At 29.7% G+C, this 23,272-nt stretch overlaps 4 protein-coding genes across 10 annotated transcripts; 2 read left to right on the forward strand and 2 right to left on the reverse strand.

Moving 5' to 3' along the window:
- Positions 1-348: 348 nt before the first annotated feature.
- Positions 349-10,003, reverse strand: LOC111691050 (homeobox protein extradenticle). Of its 3 annotated transcripts, none has more exons than XM_023453670.2 (6): positions 9,849-10,003; positions 7,530-7,863; positions 2,132-2,278; positions 1,883-2,054; positions 1,555-1,813; positions 349-1,494 (listed from the first exon to the last, which is right to left on the reverse strand). In XM_023453670.2, the coding sequence occupies exons 2-6, from the start codon at positions 7,792-7,794 to the stop codon at positions 1,207-1,209; spliced, it is 1,131 nt and encodes a 376-aa protein (XP_023309438.1). In that variant the 5' UTR covers positions 7,795-7,863; positions 9,849-10,003; the 3' UTR covers positions 349-1,206. The 3 variants fall into 3 exon arrangements, with proteins under 3 accessions (XP_023309438.1, XP_023309436.1, XP_023309437.1); XM_023453668.2 differs by having other exon boundaries at positions 1,883-2,057; XM_023453669.2 differs by lacking the exon at positions 9,849-10,003 and adding an exon at positions 7,965-8,083 and having other exon boundaries at positions 1,883-2,057.
- Positions 10,004-10,370: 367 nt separating this feature from the next.
- Positions 10,371-14,742, forward strand: LOC111691088 (pleckstrin homology-like domain family B member 1). Its single transcript, XM_023453729.2, has one exon. The coding sequence runs from the start codon at positions 10,610-10,612 to the stop codon at positions 13,982-13,984; it is 3,375 nt and encodes a 1,124-aa protein (XP_023309497.2). The 5' UTR covers positions 10,371-10,609; the 3' UTR covers positions 13,985-14,742.
- A 98-nt stretch (positions 14,743-14,840) lies between these two features.
- On the reverse strand, positions 14,841-19,181 carry LOC111691044 (raf homolog serine/threonine-protein kinase Raf). Its single transcript, XM_023453664.2, has 8 exons — positions 19,090-19,181; positions 18,774-18,825; positions 18,446-18,714; positions 17,662-18,358; positions 17,036-17,599; positions 16,700-16,969; positions 16,265-16,638; positions 14,841-16,204 (listed from the first exon to the last, which is right to left on the reverse strand). Exons 4-8 carry the CDS (start codon positions 18,037-18,039, stop codon positions 15,622-15,624), a joined length of 2,169 nt encoding a protein of 722 aa, XP_023309432.1. The 5' UTR covers positions 18,040-18,358; positions 18,446-18,714; positions 18,774-18,825; positions 19,090-19,181; the 3' UTR covers positions 14,841-15,621.
- A 642-nt stretch (positions 19,182-19,823) lies between these two features.
- LOC111691061 (pre-mRNA-splicing factor 38B) lies at positions 19,824-22,525 on the forward strand. Of its 5 annotated transcripts, none has more exons than XM_046945910.1 (7): positions 19,825-19,944; positions 20,050-20,195; positions 20,269-20,409; positions 20,507-20,631; positions 20,849-20,984; positions 21,161-21,267; positions 21,362-22,525. In XM_046945910.1, exons 3-7 carry the CDS (start codon positions 20,355-20,357, stop codon positions 21,959-21,961), a joined length of 1,023 nt encoding a protein of 340 aa, XP_046801866.1. In that variant the 5' UTR covers positions 19,825-19,944; positions 20,050-20,195; positions 20,269-20,354; the 3' UTR covers positions 21,962-22,525. The 5 variants fall into 5 exon arrangements, with proteins under 5 accessions (XP_046801867.1, XP_046801866.1, XP_023309450.1 ...); XM_023453682.2 differs by having other exon boundaries at positions 20,050-20,184; XM_046945909.1 differs by lacking the exon at positions 19,825-19,944 and having other exon boundaries at positions 20,019-20,184.
- The last annotated feature ends 747 nt before the right edge of the window (positions 22,526-23,272 follow it).

Raw genomic sequence — 23,272 nt, forward strand, 5'->3', positions numbered from 1 at the left:
TACATAATTTGTAAAGGTTTTTTTTTAATTTTCGTTTATCGTATACTTGATTTTGTTTTTTAGTTTTATTTAAAACTTAAAATACAACAAACTAAAATAAGTGAATAAGTGGTGTTACATTGTTAGTTAGTTTTAAATTATTTATAGCTGCTGGTTTGTTTGTTTTATGTGAATTATTTTGTTGGCTTAATATTTTTAAATCTAAAAAATATTGCATCAATATTGTTAGTTTAATTAAATATATATATATATTTATGTATATATTTAGTTATATATAGTAATTTATATGTATAGTTTTTTGTATATATATTTATACTTTAAGACTTGGTATACATCATTTTGTTTTTGTGTTTTTAGTATACATTGAATGTAGTGGTTATTTTTTTTTAAGATTTTTTAAATTATTTTTTTGATAATACTAGAGTTTGAAACGGTTTATTTGTAGGAGTAGTCAATTTTGTGAGGCCAAAAATACACTATTCTTGTTGTTTTTCTTATTAGTTTTGTTTTATTAAATTTTGTTATGCAAAATGAAAATTAAATTTATAATTTATCTCGTATACATGTTAAAAGTTTTAACGTTTTCTGATTTTTGCTTTCAATCGTATAACTATTGTGTGACATAATCTTCTTTTTTTTAATACCTTATCGAAATTTGTGTTTTTATCTTGTTTAAAGATACAGTAATTTAAATAAATTTAAAATATTATTTAGTATACATACGGTTACAAATGTTTTTCTCAAGTATACATGTTGTTTGTTTGTTTTTTTTGTTATTAAATCTTAATGCTAAATTTAGTAAATACTAAAAATTGGAAAAAATTTACGTATATGCGGCCTTAATGCGATTTAAACTGAACTGAATTTGTAAATTTGCAAAATGAATTGAAATAATTTTAAAAAGCAAAAATAAGAAAACAATTGCAGCAGAAAAGAAAATGTTTGTATTTTCTTTTCGTTTTTTGTTACACTTAAATCCTAAAGATAAAATTAAAATTAAATGTTAAAGAAAAAAAAACAAATATTTTATAGAGAAAAAAATAATACACCTACTACATTTAAACTTTAAAAAGCCATTTTAGTAAGTAAGGAAGAAATAAGTTGAAAAATATTCTAAAAATCAAAGTGCGTTGGTTTAGATAAATTTGGGTTTGGGGGAGGCAGAAACTCTCCGTCCTTTTAATATTTATTATCAAAGTAACGTCCTCAAGGGCTAAGATCCTGATGTAGAGTAGGATCGTAGCCGCCCATGCTGTTGTCATAAGGTTGCTGTTGATCATAACCACCAGAACCCATAGAATAACCCATTGAGTCTTGCGGAGGAGCTGGTGACATCATAGGTGTGGTAGTGCCGCTGGGAGGTCCTGCCATTGAATAGGGAGAGGCTCCAGCTGCCTTCTTGGCAGCATACAAATTTGCCTCTTCTTGGGCTTTGCCAATATTCTTCTTATAACGAATGCGTTTATTTCCAAACCAATTGGAAACTTGTGAGACCTAATGATACACACAAAATATATTATTTTTCATTTTAATTTTCTATTCTTATAAACCAACCGTAATGCCACATTTGCGAGCCAATTCTTCTTTAGCTTCTTCAGAGGGATAAGGATTACTTAGGTGGCTGTAGAAGTATTCATTTAAGATCTCCGAAGCCTGCTTGCTAAAGTTTCTACGTTTGCGCCGGGCATCTAGGAACCGCGAACGTAAAATCATAACCGCCTCACAAGTTGACTGTTTCAATTGCATTTGAATGGAACTAAATTTCTTGTGTATAATTTGTACCATACGCTCAATCTCCTTGGGAGTAATTGGTCTGTAAATTAACAAATAATTTCAAAAGTTTGTAATGAACAGTCTTTGCATATTTATAAAATATTTTTACCTTGTACGACTTTGTTCACGCAATAGATTCATGACATGGGTGGTGAATTCATTGCACGCTTGCTCATATTTTTCCAATTCTTGATGATAAATCTGACGAATTTGTGCCAATTTAGCACGATAATCTGAATGCTCAATTGCATTATCCGCACCATCAATAGAGAGGGACGAACCTACTTTTTATTTCGAAAAAATGTCAAAAGAATTATTATTAAGCTTTAGTGAAAGTTTTGAAAAAAAATCAATTTACCTTGACTTGCTGCTGCAGCGGACGCAGCAGCAGCGCCACCACCACCCTTTTCGGGACCAGCAACACCTTCAGCAATCAACATGTTGTCTAAACGCATTAACTGTGGATCTGGTGGCTCCTCCTCTTGGGTATTGCGAATTGAAAGGACTATGAATACATAAAAATAATAAATAAGTAAACACAATTTAAATGAACAATAATAATTTTAATATTCTTATTCTTTGTGAGAATAAGAAAATTTGCTTGTTGTCACAACAACAATATTTGTGGTAAAAAAAGAACCTGATACATAATTTTTTTAATTCCAATTAATCTAAATTTTGGGTAATAAATTTAAATTTAATGAATCGATATTTAACAATGCTTTATAACGTAGCTTAAAGGACAGAAGCGATTACAAATATTTATTTTCATAAACATTTTTACATGTCAATTTTAATAAAGTCTAAATTAACATAAACATTGACATGTGAAAGCATAGACAAAATCGTGTATTGTTTATATAAAATCCTTGATATATATAATAGCATTAGCAACCGATAAACATTAATGACAAAATAAGAATCCTTTTAATTACATTTAAATTCAGCTTTTTATTTTATTTTTTATAATTCTGTAAACTAGGTAATTAATAGTAAATTCCTTATTATCCAGAACATTGATAAGTACGTATATATATCTTAGCGTTACTTAATATTGTATTGTTGAAAGAAAATAAATATTGGCAGGAGAATTTAAGTTTTTTGCTCACTTTACTGATTTTAAGTTCAGACACACAAACATCCATTCTCATGCTTTCTTTTGGTGTTATTATTAAACAACAGCAACACAGCAGCATGAATGAAATGAAAAACAGTTTCTTTGTTACAAATATAATATTGAAGATTTCTTTTTGTCGTTCTTGCTACAAAGATGTTCTTATAGACCTCCATAAAATTTTATTTGTGTACGAGAAAGAAAACAAAATGAGCTTTAAAGCAAAAACTTACAGAAAACATTTCAAAAGATGACGCCAACTGTGGCAAAAATATAAATGAAAAAATATAATACACATTCATGGTATTTGAGTCAGTCTTACAAAGAATAAAATCAATCAAAGAACATGTTTTAAACATTATTTACTAAAGATGAAGAAATTTCAAATATTAAAGGTACTTTTAATAATAAAATCAACAAAATGTGTATTATTTAGTTTTAACAATGTAATTGAAAACTCATTTTCTACATCATTCAATGAATAGTTTCTTTATATTCTCTGATATTAAACATTAGTCGCGGTTCTAAGAGCAAAGGACTAAATATATCGAATGCCACTTTTTATATGGCAAAACTTTGTAACAAAAATAAACACACACATAGCGAATTATACGGATTGGGAATAAGCTTAAACTTTAACATCAAACCTGCAAGAAACACTGTGGCAAATATTCACGCAAATGTCTAGGGAATCGCTTGAATTTCTTAAAACTTAATTTCTTAACATATCTAAATAAATTAAGTAATAGAGTTTTATAATTGTGTACAAAAAAGGGATTTAAACTATTTCAATTTTAATTCGTCGTAGTTAAGAATGTTTTAGTTTAATAACAACATCATAAATATTGTATTGGCCAAATAAAACATATTTTTCTTTAAAATAGAATAAACTCTTTAATAATCTTATTATACTTTCTGTTACCTTGTAAGAGCAGAAATTTTTCTAAGAAATTTAAAACTTTAAACGTTGCTTGATATATAAAATTTCCATATAATACTCTAGAGAATACTGAGATTCCCAAATACGGCCATTTTAATGCATTTTTAAAAAATGTTATTCTATAGCAAAAATTAAAAGCAAAAAAAGTGAAACATCTCTCTTTAAGAAAGGCAAAATATGTACAAACATACACACGAACAATGTTTCAAGTAATGTAATCCAAGTTATATGACAATATACAATTGGGGAAGAAGCGAACACGGGTTGTATAAAGTAAGTAAAGGTATTACCAAGTTATCTTATCTTAACTTAACTAACCACCCTTTAGATTTTGGGGTATTACATACAAATGAACATGTTTTTGGTGTTTTTTGTTTATTTCATACTTTTTTGTTTTGTATTCGAAAGATACTCTGCAAACAACGCACGTTTTGTTATTGTGCAGCAAAAGTTGATTAGATTAGGAATAAAATAGAAGCAGAACTTTTTTTCTTTTCTTGTATATTATTAAACGCATCAGCAAAATACTCTTACACATATTAAACATGTTGAATAGGGAGTTGAATTTAAAAATAAAATGAAAATATCTACGGAAGTGGAATATTTTAAAGCTTTAAATAATCAAATTTATGAAAATTAAATAAATATTTATATATTTTGTGTTACTTAAAACATTTTTGTTTTAAAACAAAGTATTTTATTAAAAAATTAAAAATATTGTTAATATTTCGCAAGGTATTTCAATATTTAATTAAATTAAATTATTATTAAGAAAACTAATTAAACCCTTATTATATAATTTCTTAGCGAAAGCAAATTATATTTATGGGCTTTAGTTTTAAGGGCAGCTATATTACACTAATTCCTTAAATTTAAGTCTATATTGCGGTTTGCTCTAACATACAAAACAGCATCCACAGATGTTTGAAAGTATTATTAAAAAAAAGCAAAACAAATATCAAATTGTAACGCGTGCAAAATATGGCAACAACTTTCTATAAGTTTCTTCGCTAGTCTTTGCTATTATCCTCTTCTGTTTGTGAGGGTGGTTTATGTAGAATTGTTAAACAGCCTTATGATTTTGTTGCTAAACTTTTGTCTCTTGTAACTCTATTAAAGTTTTAATGTAAATGCTCACACCCCGAAAAAAGAAACGTGCCATAAATGACACTACCACCAAAATGACAACATCAACAAAAACAAAAAGGGCAATTATGTTAGAATCTTATAAAGATAATGTGGTGCAAAATGTAACCAAATTACTAAATATAAATCAATTTTATTGAAATAACTAAAAACAATAGATAGAATTGCTGAAAAGAAATCTTATAATAATGTTAACTTTTACACGTTCATCTGAATACTTATTGTAAGATTTAAAACTTAAATATATTCTTTAAAAAAATACATAAGAATTTATGATCTACTAAATGAGATATTTTTATATATAAACAGATACGTTTACCCTTTCATTACGATATCGAAATAATATTTCCACATCACCACTTTTAGAGAAATAAAAGAAAAACAACAACAAACATACTCCCACAATGTCAGAAAAATATCTCCCTATAGATTCAAAATGATTTCAAAGCTATAGCTTTTGACTGCCTAATGAAGCATTTTAATGCTACAAGAAGAAATAAACTAAAGGAAAAGTAAAAGGAAAGGAAAGCTAAGGCATCACCATTATTATTGAAAGTAGCAACAACAAATGTATAAAATATAAAAATCCTTTATATTTTGTTGACGAGCAATTGCTCTCTTGTTACGTATCATAAACTTGAATAACCTTTTGCTTCAAATAAAAAAAATAATACAAAAACAACAACTATACATATATTTACATACATATTGAAATCTAAAGTTTATTCTTAAAAAAATGCTACATCTTGTAAAAGACTTATTGGGTATAGGAACAGGTGATGTCGTAACAAAAATATTAAGTTCATTCTTTTACAATAATAAATAATAATTTGGAACTCTGTTTCACTGCCATATAATGGTGAGATTGTATGTCTAAGCCCGTTCAGAAATTTAAAATATATTTCCAGTCCCTATTAAAATCATAGAAAATTGAAGTGTTTTGATGATTTTTAAACGTGAAATTACTTTTGCCCCTAACCTCTATATAATTCAGTTTTATATTGCTTCTAAACAAATGTTCTATATATTATGAATGTAGTACGTTTGTAAGATGACGATAAAATAAAAATTTACATATAAAAGAAGCCTTTTTGATTTTTTTCTTAAGAAAAAAGGAACAATTTTGTTGTACAATAGCTCAACAACAACAACAAACATTTTCTAAATAACTACTACTAGTAGTAGTTGTAGACTATAGTAAAAAGTGTATGAGTTAAGCCAGTTAAGCTGGAACGTCGTTTGCATTTGTTTCTAAATACACGATTTTATTGAAAGCCGGTTTAACATTTGCCTGTATAATCATCATCATTGTTGAAGTCGATGTATTCGTTGTCGTCGTCGCCGTCATCGTCATAATATTGTACGGATGGGTGTATAAATGTCTGTAGAATATTTGTACCTGAGTGTGATTACTAAAAGTGACGTTGTTTTGTTGTTTTCGTCGTTTCTTAGCCAGCTTAAAATGAAATGTTCATAAAATGTTATAAAATATGGAAATTAATTACGATTAAATGCATAAATTCTTAAACAATGACTTGTATTAAAGTAAATTTTGTTATTTCTTTAATACCAACGACTTTTAAACACTTTATGGCAAATACTAAAATCGTTTTGAAAATATAGGAAAAATTATAAATTCGGTAACTCTCTTTTTAATTTATGAAAACATAAATTATTCTTTGTATTCTTTAATTTAATGAGCGAACATGTATTTATATTTCTAAAAATGTATATCTCAATTTTTTTGTAAATTAATATTTGTATATGCTATATAAATATGTACAAAATTTCAATTTAATCTTTTTGCAATTTCAAAAAAAATTTTTTGATAAGAAACACAAAGTCGGCTTCTATTTAACAGTTTTATTAAGAAATCTATAGAATTATGTAGTTAAGTTTGTTAACAAATCTAACAGCTAGTTTGTTATATTTTTTATAAAGTAATGATAAAACAAATAATTGGAAAAAAACTCCCAACTGAGATTGTTTTTAACTGAAGTCAAATGTGTAAGATTTTTATTCAAATATTTTTATTTGAATTTCCAAAAAAATGTTTAAACATGTTATCTTTATAATGCCGGTAGTTCTTTTAATAAAGATAATTATTGATAATGTTAATTACATATTGTACATATCATCTTAAGTACACACTATATAGATATTTTTATTACATTATATTTGTTAAAATTGGTTTACTAATCGCTTTCGTTGATTTTAATAATTTATCATTTCTTCATTTTTTATTTTATGTGAAAAAAGTATAATTTAAATAAAAGGGTTTATTCCTATTGAAATTTTTCATAAAAATCGGAACTAAAGATTATGAGCCTCACTTTAATTAACATAGTTTGAAATTAAAACTAACATAAATACATAACTATTGGTAGCAAAAAATTGGCAAATCAATCAAAAATCCATCGGAAAAAAACAAATTTACATTAAATTGAATAAATCCAAAGTTCATTTCTTCTTATTCTGCTTATTTGGAAGTTATTTTCTTCATTGCTTACTACCACAAAGATATTATGAAATATTGCAATTAGTAAAATCACTTACCGGTTTTTTCCTTAATTTCACATAATACAGAAAACAATGCCGGTTTCATGCGATGACAATTTAATGTATGTTTTCGAGCTTGTGCCTCATCTAACGATTGCTCCGATATACTCATTATTTGTTGTAAAATTTCACCTATATCCTTTTGTTTGCGCACTTCGTTTTCATTGCCTGCATTTTGGCCATCATCTTGGCCAGGCATTCCATAACCCTGTGGTGCCATCATACCACCCGTATGGGCCATCATACGATTGGGATCTTCCATGTTTTTACTGCTGTTGCTCTGTCAGCTAATAAATGATTTTAATGAAATCGATACAGCAACAAAGCACGGCTAAAATATATTTAATAATCAAATTAAATTTTGGATTATTTTAGTTAATATTTAACACTTTAAAAAATATATATTTTAAAACATAGATATTGAACACATACACAAATAAAACAAAATATCGTCCAAAACACGCAAACAAATACAACTCGCAGGAATGTGCGTTCAACCCCGACAATGATAAAAAGTAAACTGTGCTGTTGAGCCAAACTAGTGAACGTTTAAACCCAACAGAAACTGTTAAGAGAGCAACATTTTCCACACTTCTCGTATAAATGTGTACATACCCCAATTGAGAAGATATAACAAGAGAGTTGTGATAAAAATAATGAAAAAATCCAATGAGATTAAAGCAAATTTATTTAGCTGGAAAATCGTTTTCAGGATAACAGGTTGCTTTTGGTTTCAAGATATTGTTTCGGTCCTTTTCAATTTTTTTTGAGTGTCATTGGTGCTGTTCCAACCCAAACTACTTGAAAAGTTCAAATTTTCTAACTTAACTAAGGATTTGTAATTCTAAAGATCATTTTAACTACCTGCCAGCAGATTAGTATTAATCTTAATGATCTTATTCTGGTTAAGGTCATATGTTATGAGCTATAGTATGTTGCAATAACAAAACTTTTTGTTTACGCTTTACGAAATACGCCGAAGAATACGCGTGTCTTAAGTATTCTAATGTATGTATTTGTTTTGTCAGTCCTTATGTCCCTAACAGACACATAACTCAAGTGATAATAAATAAAAAAAGAGAAAGCTAACTTTCACCAGTTTTGCGACGGTTTACCTTCAAATGATATAAACAAATAATTATTTATCTCAAACAAGGACAATGGAAGACATTTTTCATTTACATCCGTTGTACTTTGTTGTTATTATTCTTACTTAATAACTGCATATGTATGTTCTAATGTAAATTATGTGTTTACATATGAAGTCTATAATTTAGTTTCGAAAATGTACAAAATGTTAAAAGAACCTTGAACCTTATTATTCGAAATTATTTTGAAAAGAGAAAGTTTAAGGGTCTTATTCCTTATAATTTATTAAAAGTTTATAAAACAAATATCAAAAAACTGATGTACCTATAAACTTTTGATAATTTTTTTTGTATTAGGACATAAAAATATGTCTTATAGGTGTTTTATATGATTCTGCACCATGTTTCATCCTCGCCCTTTTTTATGATTTTTCAATAAAGTTTGAAGTAAATGAGAACTAGGGAAACAAGAAAATTTAAGAGAAAAAATATTTAAATTAGGTGAAATGATGAAATTTCCGTTTATTGTTCATTTAATAGTAATTATTAGTCAAGTTTCGTATTGTTATCATTATTGATTTTTTTGATATTGTTTTTTTATTATTTTTCAACACCACATAATTCACGCCCACTTTTTCAATATTCTTATTAAAAAAACATTTATTTTATTTTAAATACTGTCAATATTTTACTTTCATACAAGGGCTATCCCATTACCCAAATTTGGAAATAACTGAAAAAGTAAACAAATAAACATTAATATAAACAAATCATATAAAACCCATAAAAATCCGAACCAACCAAAAAAAAAAGCTCCCGATAATATAAAAGTCGCAATAAAAAACTTAAGAACACACATACACACACGGTCACAATAAAAATCAAATTAAATTTTTATTACACAAATAATATTTTGTAAAAATATCAACACAACACATTGCTTTTTTTAATTTTTATTCAATATAGCATTAGTAGAAAATAAAATTCAAAAAAAATCTTTTGTTTTTAATAAAATCTCATTAAAAATTTGTATTTTTGTCGCTTTTGTTGTATACAGAAAAAAAAGAAAAATCAGGTATAGAAGATTAAAAAAATCTTCACTTCAATGTTAATACATTTTAATGTCTCAAATTTATGGATTATTAACAAACTTTATATAAATTTATGTTGTAAATGTGTGCAATATTAGGATTTTTATGTTAATAATGTAATCTTTTAATTTATTTACCACAAATTCGAAAAAACTTTATAATAGTATACCGCGTCGAATAAAAAAATGTTGCTTTTAATTTTTTTCACAATTTTCTTTGTGTGTATGCTTTGTATCCCAGTTCTTCGTTAACAACTTAACGAAGAAAAAATAAATATGGCGGATAAATGTCAGTAGAAAACAAATGTGAGAATTTTAGGCGCAGCTACACCGCAAATGTTGATTGCGACTTAAATTTAAGTGGCAGCATTATTAAAACATCTGAATTAGAAATTATTTTTATATTTATCCAAGTTATTTTTATTAAGCAAATAAATTTATAAGCGTTACTGGCTTATAGATTCTGTTATAGAATATTGTTTAATATAATTCTAAATTTTCTAATTGGAAATTTACTGAGACTCAGCAAACCCCTCTTTATTTGATTTGGACATCTTCTATTACTGAGAGGTGGGGTATCGCAGCAAATTCGTCCCGACAAAAAAATATAATAAACTCGACAACCCACTAAGCAAGTGTCACAACATGCAGTGTAACAACGGCTTTATTTGTTTTTAGTCATCGTAATATTTACATTTAAATTCACGCAGTTTTGCTTTTGCTAATAATAAATATAAGAAAACAAGTTTTATTTTAAGAGAATTTTATGCAAATTTATTTAAAGTGATTTAATCAATCTCACAAAGAAACCGCATGAATACTTTTTCCATGCGAAAAACAATGAGCAAATTATGAGATATTTAAAAATAAGGTGGCTATAAGTAAAAACAAAAGAAAACATGTCTTTATCGAAAAAAGATCCCTCCTTACGTGTTGCTGCCAATGATCCACACCTGGTGAGCTTGGGAGGAGGTCGCTTGAGTACGGCTGTAACTATACATAATATACCGGTGGGAGATTGTACTATAGGATCTTCGCCGCAATGTTCGGTGTCTTTGAGTGGGTCAGGCGTAAGGCCCATACATTGTACAATTTACCGCAGCGAAGAAAACCAGGTTACTTTGGTGCCGGAACGAAATGCCCGCATATTGATCGATAATCAAATTGTAAAGAATGAAATTGATTTAAGACAAGGAGCTATGATCACTATTGGAGACTCGTACTATTTGCGTTACAATAATCCCGCCGAAGCCCTGCAAATGCGCTCTGCCATGGGAGATATTTCTGAAAATGATTATTCTCCCGATTTGGACTATTTTTATGAATCGAATGTAAATCCTGTAGCAAAATGTCGTCAATCTGACAAGTCAACGTACAGTGATTACGATAACTTGAAAATATCAGATACTTCTGTAGATATCTTGGGTTGGCAATGTCCGAAGGTGTTTACTGCCGACCTGGTTACAGTCAATATGCCTGCTAAAGATGTGTTGGGTCAAAAATATGCCAGCTTTGCTAAAAATCTGGCGGAAAATCATCGCAAAGATAAGAATGTAAATGTACTTAATGCTAGTGATCATATTTACAGTAATATAACTTTAAACAACTCACTATCCAAAAGCAAAGAGTTACTTACCAAAACAAACAGCACATCGACTCCCATGAAATCAAATGATTTACAACATAATGATAGAGATCCTTTAGAAGATATGCTGAAAATTTGCGCAGAGTATAGCGATAAGCAAGATCGCTCTTATACCGGCGGCAGTAGTAGCACTACTTCATCTCCTATTGTGCAAAATCGTATCAAAACAAATGGTTCCTTGCCAAGGGATAAAAAATCTCCATTCTATCAAGAATTACAGAACACTTTTCAGGGTAGTAGTAGCAATCTTAGCCAATCGCCAAAATCTTACCAGAAGTCATCTTCTGGCTATGAAAATGTTCAGCTTTGGCAACAAAATCGCGTAGAAATTGTATCAAATAAAAAGTCGTCGGGCTACGAAAACGTTAAATTTGTACCACAAAGTCCCCGCACTAAAATAAGAACAAATTGTATGTCTCCCAAAAAGGAGTCCAATCTGAATAATTCAATTTTTAGTCAGGAAACTACGAGTTCAGGAAAACCAACCACCAATTATGAAGACTTAATAAAATCATTTGAGGAAAAATTTCAAAAGGAAATAAATGCCATAGAAGAAAGTTCGAGATCTGTACTGGACTCAAAAAAATCTTTATCAAATAATTCATCACCTGCTGTCAGTAAGAGAACAAATAAAAACATCAACAATCTTACAATAGATATCAAATCATTTGTCTCTCCCTATAATTCACCGACACCATTAAAAAAGCCTACTCCAGCCCCTCGAAAAATCAACAAAACAAAAGTCCAGGGAACAGGAAGCTTATCTAATTTACTTGCCAATCAGTTTCCCCATGAACAATTGCATAAAGAGCGAGAAGATCTGCTGCAACGAATTCAATGCCTGAAAAATGAATTAAGTTCTTTGCAAAAGCAAGACAATGAAACTCTGATCGAAATGGATATGGAGAATGCTTTGGTTATGGCGGAACTGCAATCACTTACTGTAAATAAACAAAAACTCCAGGATGAGTACCAAGCATTACAACAAAAAATCTATAGGTTAGAAGCCCAACGCAATGCCACTAGGGTAATGGAGGAAAACCAACAGTCCAAACTAAAACACAACATAGAAATGAAGCAAGATCAAGTGGAAAAACTTAAGGAACTATTAAAGCAAAAACCTGACAATTTGTGCTTAAAGGAAGAACTTTCTAATGTTCGAGAATCTTTGGAAAATGATAAAAAGTCTTTCGAAGACTTGGAATTTCAGTATTTGGAAGGTGAGTCCGAGTGGCAAGCATATCGTGAAGATTTAAATGCGGAGGAACAGACAATAACGAAAAAAATTGAAGAATGCCAATTGTCCATTGAAAATTTGCAGAAACAGGAGTTAATCTGTTCAACTACCACAAATGCAAAACAGCGTCGCTTAAGTAATCATTTAATATCTCTTATTAAAGATCTGCAGCAATGTGAGGAACAGTTTAAAAATTTAGAAAAAAAACTTTCACTGAAAATAAGTTCGAATTCTTCCCTCTCAGAACAAGAAGATGATCAAAAACCATCAAACTCCCTGGGTTCCCAGGGCCAAATAACACAATCATTATTTGGTTCTACTGAAATGCTATGTCCGAAAGTGCATACCGAAGACTTGATGTCCAAAAGTGTCAATGAAAACATGTTTTATAACAACAAAATCGAACTTCCTAAGAGTGGCTTAACAGCAAACAAATACAAAGGCTCTAAAGATAGTTTGGATTCAAAGGATGTCAATTGTAAGGTGAATGTCACCTTAAAAGAAATCGAAAGGGAACGTCAATTATTAACCACTCAAAAGGGATTACGGGATTTGGATTATGAAAGAAGAAAAATCGAAGAACTTCTTAAGAAATTAAACTCGGAAACAAAACAACAAAATATTACTACAAGTAAAAGTGATGGCAAAAAAGGTGAAAATAAAACATCAATCGTACATTATAAGAAACAAAGCTCTCAAAAGGATGATTCCTTAAGTCCTGCATACACTAGCACCCCTCCACTTTCAGCCGGTAGTTCCGACCCCTCCAACAAATTATCGCCAAACATCGTTCATAAATCCAACAATGAATTAAGCATATCGTCACCCGATAGTCCTAGAAGTTTCTATATAGATGATAAACGTTCCAGCAGCGTATTATCAAATGAACTCTCCTCACAGGGTGACAGCTCAAGCATATCATGTGAACGCAAAAAATCGCACCAGCAAAGACAACAAAGGCCGCTGACACGTTATTTACCCATATTCGCCGAAGATTTGGATCTTAAACGGCACATAGAATCGGCCGGCCATCCCATATCTCTCTGTCCCCACGTCTTTTTGGATGCCTACACTTGTCGTGGCTATCTTCATAAATTAGGGTCCACCTTTCACACTTGGTCAAAGCGTTGGTTTGTTTTAGACCGTCAACGCAGTGCCTTAATATACTATGCCGATAAATCCGAACGGAAGCCTAGAGGAGGAGCTTACTTCTCCTCAATTGATGAGGTATATATGGATCATTTGAATGTCTCAAAAAGTAGTCGACCTCACTCGACATTTATAGTAAAAACAAAAAAGAGAAGTTATTACTTGCAGGCTGCCTCCGACACAGCGGCCAGAATATGGATAGATGTCATTATAACAGGTGCTCAAGGTAACATAGACTATTGAGCACAACTGAGTGGCATTAAACCCACACTGCAACCACAACAATTCCATTTTAAATTATACATTATTTTTTTAGTATTAAGTATGTACCTAGAATTTTAAAGGTATAATTTTTTATAAAAATCATAAAGTCGTATCAAAAATATTTGATATTAATTTGTATTAATACACTTACTAAATTCTTACCTATCTAACTCGATAACTGCTACAGAAACTTTTATGAAATGAAAGACATAAATGCAACATTCCCTATTTTCAACAGTTATAAATCGAAATTGTTAGTTAAATCTATTATTTTTTTCTTATTAAGCTTAAGTTGAATTTAAATATTTTGAAAGGTTTAGGTTTTACTATTACATCAAAATGACTTCCTTAAAAATACTTTTACTTATTTAAAGTGAATTATCACAAATATTAATTAATATACCCGCTCAAAAAATACAGACTTGCTCAGAACTCTATACAAAGTATTCCTGAATAGTTTTAAAAGCATTATGTTTCTATTTAAATGTGCCTAATTTTATAAAAAAAATGGTGATTATTATACATACTACTAAAATCAATTATTATCATTTTCTTCTTTCCGTTAGCATAAAGTTGAAAATTAATTTTGAATTACGTTTTTAAATAAAAAATCACCAATTAATTATTGTATGTAAATAGTGATAAAAAATTGTTAAAATTGTTGTTATAATTAAACATCAATTTTATTTAAATGTGTATTAAACAAAAATACTGTTAGTTAAAATATTAAGAAACAATAAAATACTGTTTGAAACAAAATAAAATTGATTTTTTTGTTATATAAATATCTAGGTTGCTTTTTCTCTTTCATTTGAATGAATAAAACAACGATGTATTTTAAAGTTAGATTTGTTTCTGGTTTATTTTTTATCAATAGTTTAATTTACATGATTCAATTTACTTTTATATATTAGTCAACTATTTAATTAGAGCTCTTTCAAAACTTGAGATTAAAATATATATTTTGTGTGTATATATTTTTTGTATATTTTTATATAAAAAGAAAAATGTATAAATTACAAATAACTTTATTCTTAGAAAAAGAAATAAAAAAAACCGAGAAATCATAATAAATTAATTGAACAATAGGCAGGAGATATTTTTAATAAATAAAACAGCACAAAATAAAATGTGGACAAAAGTATTATTTTAGAAATATGTTTGTATGCATGTTGTTTAGTGTATAGTTAAAGTCGTAAAGTTGTTAACAAAAGTCAAGTGTTGCGGTTTAGATTATAATCATTTATTTGTTTGTTAAAAGACTAAAAATGGAGGCATCTAATATTTTGATTTAAGTTTCAAAAGGAATTAAAAATCTTTTGAACTTTCAAACAATTAGTTTCTTAGTTGAAATTAATCTGATTATATTTACACAATATAATTATGTATGTAGTTTGTTAGATCCTCTTTAAAATTAAATGTTTTATATGTGTACCTTGTTGCATTAATTACTTTAAGCAATTCAATTGCTCATTTCACTTTTATCAATAAATGTTTTAAAAGCTTTTCCTTTCACTTCTTTTTCTCTTGATTTGCTTTAGTTTTTTTTTAAAGTAGTGTATGTCATCTATGATTCAAATTCTTTTTATCACAAGTGTAGCAACCGATCAGCATCGCTAGATATTACCAGCACTATGATAGTATTGAAAACTATTAAAGTTAACCGGCGTTTTCGGACTGGAACAGGGATACAGGAAGTCGTCGTGTTGCAACTGAGTTTGAGTTAGTGTAGAGTCGCTAGCACTACGATGCAGTTTGGGCAGAGTTCGCCAGATATACTCAAGCATATTGAGTAATAAACGGAATAGAGGTCTTTCATTACGATCATACTTAATGCAATCCTCTGTAAGACGTTTAAGAGCTTGAGGAGCATCAGATCGTATTCTGGACATGTCCGGTTTCAATAGTCCCCGTCCCACCATGAATAAAATTTGATCCTTGTTGTTTATATGACTGTATGGTAGACATTCAGCTAGTAATTCGTACAGTACGATACCGAATGCATAAACATCGGATTGAAATGAATATGGGTTCTGTTCTTGCATGCGTATAACTTCGGGCGCCATCCATAATATGCTGCCTGTTGGTTGGTTTGCTTGTTTTTCACCCGACCATCTTGTTTTCGCAGTAGCCAATCCGAAGTCTCCTATTTTAACGGAGTATTCATCTTGTAAGAATATATTGTTAGATTTTAAATCTCTGAAATAGAAAAACACGAATGAATCCGCTGGAAGGAAAACTTTTTAATTCGAAACTAACCTGTGTATGATATTTTTAGCATGCAAATAGTCCATTCCCTGAGCCACTTGGCGTCCGATGTCAATTAGAGTTTTTAGTTTGAATTTGGTTTCTTTGACATGTATATGCTTATACAAACTGCTGCCTTCACACCATTGAGTAACAATGGCCAATGAAGGTTTGGATACACAACCCATAAACAACAAAATATTACAATGTCTGGTTTTCTTTAACATAGCCACTTCATTTTTAAATGCTTGCAGTTGTGCTAAACTGGGAGTTTTGACATTAAGGGTCTTCACCGCCACTGGACCATGCCAATGGGCTTTATACACTGTTCCAAAGGAACCCGAACCAATTCGTGGTCCTATTAGAATTTCTTCTGCTTGAATATTCTGAAATCAAAGGGAATTTGGATAAATTTAAATTAATGTTTGCTACTTCGTCTCAACCTACCCAATTTTCTTCTGAAGTTCGATTGTCTCTAGAAGATAAAAGATTTTTATTACTTTCATCTGCAGAACGAGCTCTGCCTCGATTTACATGCTTTAGCGTGCTAGTGGGAGAAGCTTGTGTTGAATTGGAATGATCTCCACAATGTTGTAAAGGTCCATGAGCCTGAATCAGTTTGCATTGAGCCTCAGTAAGAGGCTTAATATTGTTAATATAAACATTTGGAGCTGAATTAGACCGATCCTGTTGACTTATAGAACGAGGATGGCGACTCTAAAGGTAATTAAACAAATCTATTTGTAAAAGTTTCTATATTTTTTAATTTTCCTTGCAACTTACCGAAAAGTCACCAATCATTCCCCGTCCAGGATGTAATATACCTACAGCATTTTCAGGATTTTGAGCCAGTAGGCGCTGATAGTAACTATCTACCGGAAATTGTTGACAAAGTGTGGGTACCTTGTCGTAACATCTTTGATGAAACCGAAAGTTACACTGATTGCAATAGAAGCCTGTGAATAGTAGTCTACGACAACACTCACAAAAGGCCAATGAAAAGAAAGTCTTCCTTATAAACTGATGCGATATATGAGTCATAATCGGGCATTTGTCTAGTAGTTTAACAAATATTTCCTCTACTTGTAACGTACCAATGTCCGTGTGCCAGGGTATAATGTTGCGCCCATTTTCCGACGTTGTAATTTCACACATTTCCGGCGTTAATTGGCGCAGTTTCAGAGCTTTCATTAGAGCATCACACAATCTTACTCCAGGCACAACTTCAACAGAAGTTCTTTGTTGGTTGGGTAAGTGCGCTCTGAGCAGAACCTTCCGCTGTCGTGTTAAAGTACCACACTGACTTCCTCCATAATTGGTACTCTGAGACGAAATCAAACTATCGGTCTGAAATAAAAGTAGATATGTTATAATATTCCTTGTCATTAACTTGTAGTATCTTTATTTACCATATCGTTTCCCTGATAACCAGGTCTTGTCAGCAACTGCTGCATTTGTATTTGTTGCTGATTCTGATAGTGCGACTGAAATGCAGAGTATTCATTGTAACTTTGTTGTTGCTGCAATTGCTTCTCCTCTAACTCCTGCTGTACACTCATTTGCTCCATCAACTCAGTCTCTTTGGCCTCCAACTCATGCAACTTTGACGTTAATTCCTGATACTCGGCAATGTACATGGGTGGTGGCTCCTGCAAATTTGCAAATTTTGCATTGAGGGCGTCTATATTTTCTCTGGTTACTCGTATAACCAGTTGAATATTTTTCAATTCCTCAGCCAAGGCATCGTATAATTCTTCGCTATCCTCCGAAGACGGGGAACTCGTCATTGTAACCTCTTCAAATTATTCACTGTGTACCTAAACAATTTTTATGAAACAAGTTGTGCCTGGGCACCCACTTACAAAAAATAGAGTATTGATGATAATTTGCGTAGGTTGAATCTTGGTAGTACTTTTATTTTTCAATTTTAAGAGATGATTTATTTTTACTTTGAATTCCTTTACAGTGTTATTGGTAGAGTCATTAGCCCTTCCAAGTAATTTATAAATAATTTATTTTCTTCTTTTTGTTTATACAACCTCTTTTACAATGGGCTTCCATATTATTGCAAAACTGGTTGGCTGTGATACAAAACAAAAATAAACACTGTGTAGATAAAAAAATTGACAATAATAAAATAGGTAACTCAAATTTATAATTATCAAAATTTTCGCATTTATCTCACTCAATTACCTTGCACAAATTAATATTATTTCTTAGTTAGCATCCTTTTGCTAGATGAAAAAAACTAAATATTTTTTTCGTAGAAAATAAGGATCAAATAACTACACACACCTGTTGGTTTGCCAGACTTTTAAATATCATTAATTCCTGCTAGAGTTTATGAAATGCCCAAACATGCCGTCTAGTTAGAATAGTTTAAATCGCCTTGCCGACACAAGATTGTTTTCCACGAAAGATTATAATAATAAAATAATATTCCAATGAAATTTGTACTGGTGCTATAAATTTTTTCGAGTTAAAAAACTAAATTTGTCGTAGTTAATATTAAAAGGTATACCTTAAAATTAAGAGTAGCCACTTTATAATTTAAAATAATCTGGTAACACCTCCTAAAACAATAATTATTCATTACCAAGGTTGATATTTAAAGTATTATCTACATTAACCCTTAAAAGCAAATGATATAAAGTATATATAATTACATGAAATATAATTTATATTGACCATAGTTTTTGGCTTTAATTTTTATTTTGAATGAAAATAAATAGTTCCAATACTATCCCATATTGGATGATTACATATCCCGGGTTTACTTTTCTCTGGGTTAAGGTCAGTTTTTAGAATATAAAATGTATTACTATTTTTTGTCTTACCCTTCAACAATTATGTACATTAGTTTCAATATGTAATACGATTTTTTAATGTTTTCATTTTCAATCAACAGCTGTTTTTATATACGAACAAACAAAGTCTTATGAAATGTCAAATATATTATTTTACATATTTTTCATATAATCATTAAGTTTTATATAATCTATTTCTTGTCTTATAATAGTAACAATTATTATATTATGGATTTATATATATCATTAAGAAACTATTGCTTTTCACGAGTTTTTTGGATTGTTTATTAAAAGAGTTCAAGGACATTTTTACTATAAAATTAGCGTAAAGATTTTTATATTAACACTAAATTGAAATGCAATATTTTGTAACACACTATTTTTCAATTGCACATAATGTATCAAAAATTCATTCCTTTTAGATTGTATTTGCATATATTTTTTATTTATTTCTGTTTTATTTATTTTGTATGTTTTTAAGTGCAAAATTTCTTTAATGTATTCTGATTTTTTAAAGGTAAATTTCAAATAAAAACTGCGCATGTCTCATGAAAATCTATGCAAAATATGCAACTGTTCATAATACATATAATATTTTTGTTATAGTTTAATTAGCACAAAATTAATATACCGTTAAATATTTTCATTTATTAATAATAATAAAACTTGTGCGGTAATACCAGAATTTTCTTACAATGACAACTCTAAAAATCGCTAGAATTCCATTTACCACTAAAATATTGTCAAATTTGTTAAAACAAAACAAAAACAGCTAAATTGACACACAGAAAAAAGACGCCAGCTGTCTGACGTCTCGGTACTGAAAAATTCGCGTTTTCTTGTGTAAAATTTGTCTGCAACAAAATTAAATATTTCAGTTAAAAGGTAAATAAAACTTAAGTATTAATTTAAAATTGTATTGCAAATTTGCAAAAGTATCAAAAAATGAAAAAACTTACATAATTAATTATTTAATATTTCATTAAATAGCGAAAGCATTTCTTGGAAAAGTTTGCTCACGCCGCTGAAAACGTTTGCCGATGAAAATTTGTTAAACATTTATTTTCTGAATTGTTAATTAGTTGTTAAAAATATAGAAAGTTTTTTGAAGCATTATGGAAGAAGGTAAGCACCAGGTATTGTTTATTAAAAAATTAAGTGAAAATTTACATGTTTGGAAATGCAATAAATTTGGTGAATTTTTCGCAGACCATCAGGCATCCTCTTCTCAGTCGGCTGCTAAAAAGGTGGGCAAACAACACAACACTTTGCCATTATGGGGCAATGAGTCCACTATGAATTTGAATCCTTTGATATTGGCCAATATTCAAAGTTCAAGTTACTTTAAAGGTACGTGCGGAAAGGTACAGTAGCAAAAATTACATTTTTAATTTGTTACTTTAATCGAAAGAAAATTGGGTAAAATGGAGTTTGACTTAAATTTCAGTGCATTTATTCAAACTTAAGACATACCATGAGGTGGTGGATGAAATCTATTATCAAGTCAAACATATGGAACCATGGGAAAGAGGCTCTCGGAAGACCAGTGGCCAAACCGGCATGTGTGGCGGTGTGAGTTTATGAAATGTACCTTTTTCGTTTTGAATGAAGGATTTTTTGTCCCTAAAAGGAACCGTGGTTAGCTATTGAAATTAAAAATATATGTTCATTTTGTTTTTATACATGTTTGCTCAGTATATATTGCGGTTCCTTTTTAATTTGTACATTGAATAATTTTGTTCTTGCAAATTTAGTTTCAATACGTTTTTCGTAAAAACTTGAATTTCAGGTTAGAGGAGTTGGAGCTGGAGGTATTGTTTCGACAGCCTATTGTTTGCTATATAAGTTGTATACGTTACGTTTGACGCGTAAGCAAGTTAATGGTTTAATAAATCATACTGATTCCCCCTATATAAGGGCTTTAGGTAGGTGGTAAGTCGATTGAGTAACCCAACAAAACGCAATCACTTTCTTTCAAGTCAATTACAGTTGTTTAACAAAAGAATTTTCAAAAAGTCTCCAATCGCCTTATGGTATTGTGAGTTTTAAATTGTGACAAAGTTAATAAACATAATCTTTATTTTAACAATGCTCCTGTTAGGTTTTATGTACTTACGTTATACTCAACCACCGGCTGATTTATACGACTGGTATGAAGATTATCTACAAGATGAAGAGGAAATTGACGTAAAAGCCGGTGGTGGGCAGGTGAGTCGATTGTATGATTATATTTTTTATATATAAACAAATTTTGGAATTCTTGAGGGAAACATATTTTTTTTATTTAAACTCAACATTTTAGACAATTACCATGGGCCAAATGGTTTATCAATTTTTGACAAAATTGGATTGGTTTTCAACTTTGTTTCCAAGAATTCCGGTACCGATACAAAAACAAATTGAAAAGAAAATTGAACAATATTGCCGAGAAAATAATGTGACTGTTCATCAGTTGAGTTCTGGTCCGAATATAGCTACCACTAATTCTCGTGCCAATAGAGCAGATTTTGAGCCAGAAGCAGAAGGTCATGCAGAGGTTCAAGAGCGGTGGCGCAGTAAAGCGGCAGTATCGAATTACCGAGGAGAACATGATGACCGGGCTGATTATAGAACATCTTCCAGCAGGGAATATCGTGAGCATCGCGATTATAAATCGAAGCGTTATGAGGAAAGATACTCTTCACCGGAAAGTGTTTATCGCGGTACAAGCAGAGAACGGGAACGTTACAGAGAAAAGCACAAAAAGAAGCATAAACACAAGCACCATTCCAGAAGTCGCTCACGTAGTAGGTCACATTCACGTTCGCATTCTGACCGGAAAAGAAATGAACGTGATCATCATCACCATCACCGCTCAAAGGGATACAGTGACGGTTATCCCGAAGACAGACGCTATCGATGAACTCAAATGAATTACACTCATCAACTAAAGACTTTTAAGAATTTTTCTGTTCTTAAATTTATTTGTTTTAGATACATTATTCAACTACCTCCTTCCTAACGAATACCTATTCTAAACATTATAGAATATTTCAATTCGAATAAGGAGTAGTGCCAATTATAACCTTGTTTTCTATTATAAGCATAAAACAGCACAACAAACAGCATGTCTTAAACTAAGATTTACATAATTTGTCTATTTTCTATTTTAAAATCATTGTTAAACTCAGGTGAAGAATTAGTCAAACAGAATTGTTTTTGTTTGCTACAAATTAAATATTGCTAATATGTACTTTGTTATACACCCCATCTCCCCTCATAAATAGTTGCCGAATAATATTAAAATAATAATAATACCAATTGTATGTGAACGTTAGAAATAAACTTAAAATTTGAACATGATTTCTTTGATTATTATTCTTTTTTGTTTGCATTATTGAATATTTATATTTTATTATAAAACTATTCACAATTCAACTATGAAGAATTTAAATCAAGAAATAAATACTTGAAATTAATTTTTAAATTTGCGTTTATTTTTTATTAACAAAAAACCCGGATTTTTATAGAATAAAAGTTTTGTGAATATGTGAATACAAAACCTATGATAACCCCATTCTTTTTGATTTGTTGTTTTTTCTTTGAATTTTAATTAGATTATTGTAAAATTTTAATCCGTTATATTGAATTATTTGTTTCCAATTGGGGTTTTATGTGTAAAACCATTGTGATTGAAATGTCTTATTAGAATGTTTCGAAAATACCAATTGATGGTTTTTGTCCATACTATATTGATTTTTTCTTTTGTTAGCAGAGATTCCAACCTTTTTGTATTACAAATTTTCATTTTAACAAAACACTAAAATATAAAACTGGAATATATAAAGTGAATAAATAAAATTAAAAAAATAAAACTAGAAAATAATATTTAAACTAAAAGTTGAAATGTGTAAAAAGCTGCAATGTTACATTTTTTGAATATTAAATAAAATGGGTTTTTAATTTTAAGTGGCTTCTGATGTACTACTGAAATTTACCTATTATGTGCAAGTGACAATTTCTTTATAATCCTTTTCATTGATTTAAATGAAACATTATTTTAATAAACGTAACGTTCGTACACTAAATCGTGCAATGAGAAATGTTTACATCAGTCAGTATATTTTTTATGGGACACGCCCAATTTAAGGGTGGTTGCTGTATGCTCAACTATAAATTTATGAAATTTAGCCTTATTAGAGCTGTTGCTCCATTTCTAACAACAATTCATAAT

The sequence above is a fragment of the Lucilia cuprina genome, chromosome 3, assembly GCF_022045245.1.
Source record: "Lucilia cuprina isolate Lc7/37 chromosome 3, ASM2204524v1, whole genome shotgun sequence".
Taxonomy (NCBI): Eukaryota; Metazoa; Arthropoda; class Insecta; order Diptera; family Calliphoridae; genus Lucilia; species Lucilia cuprina.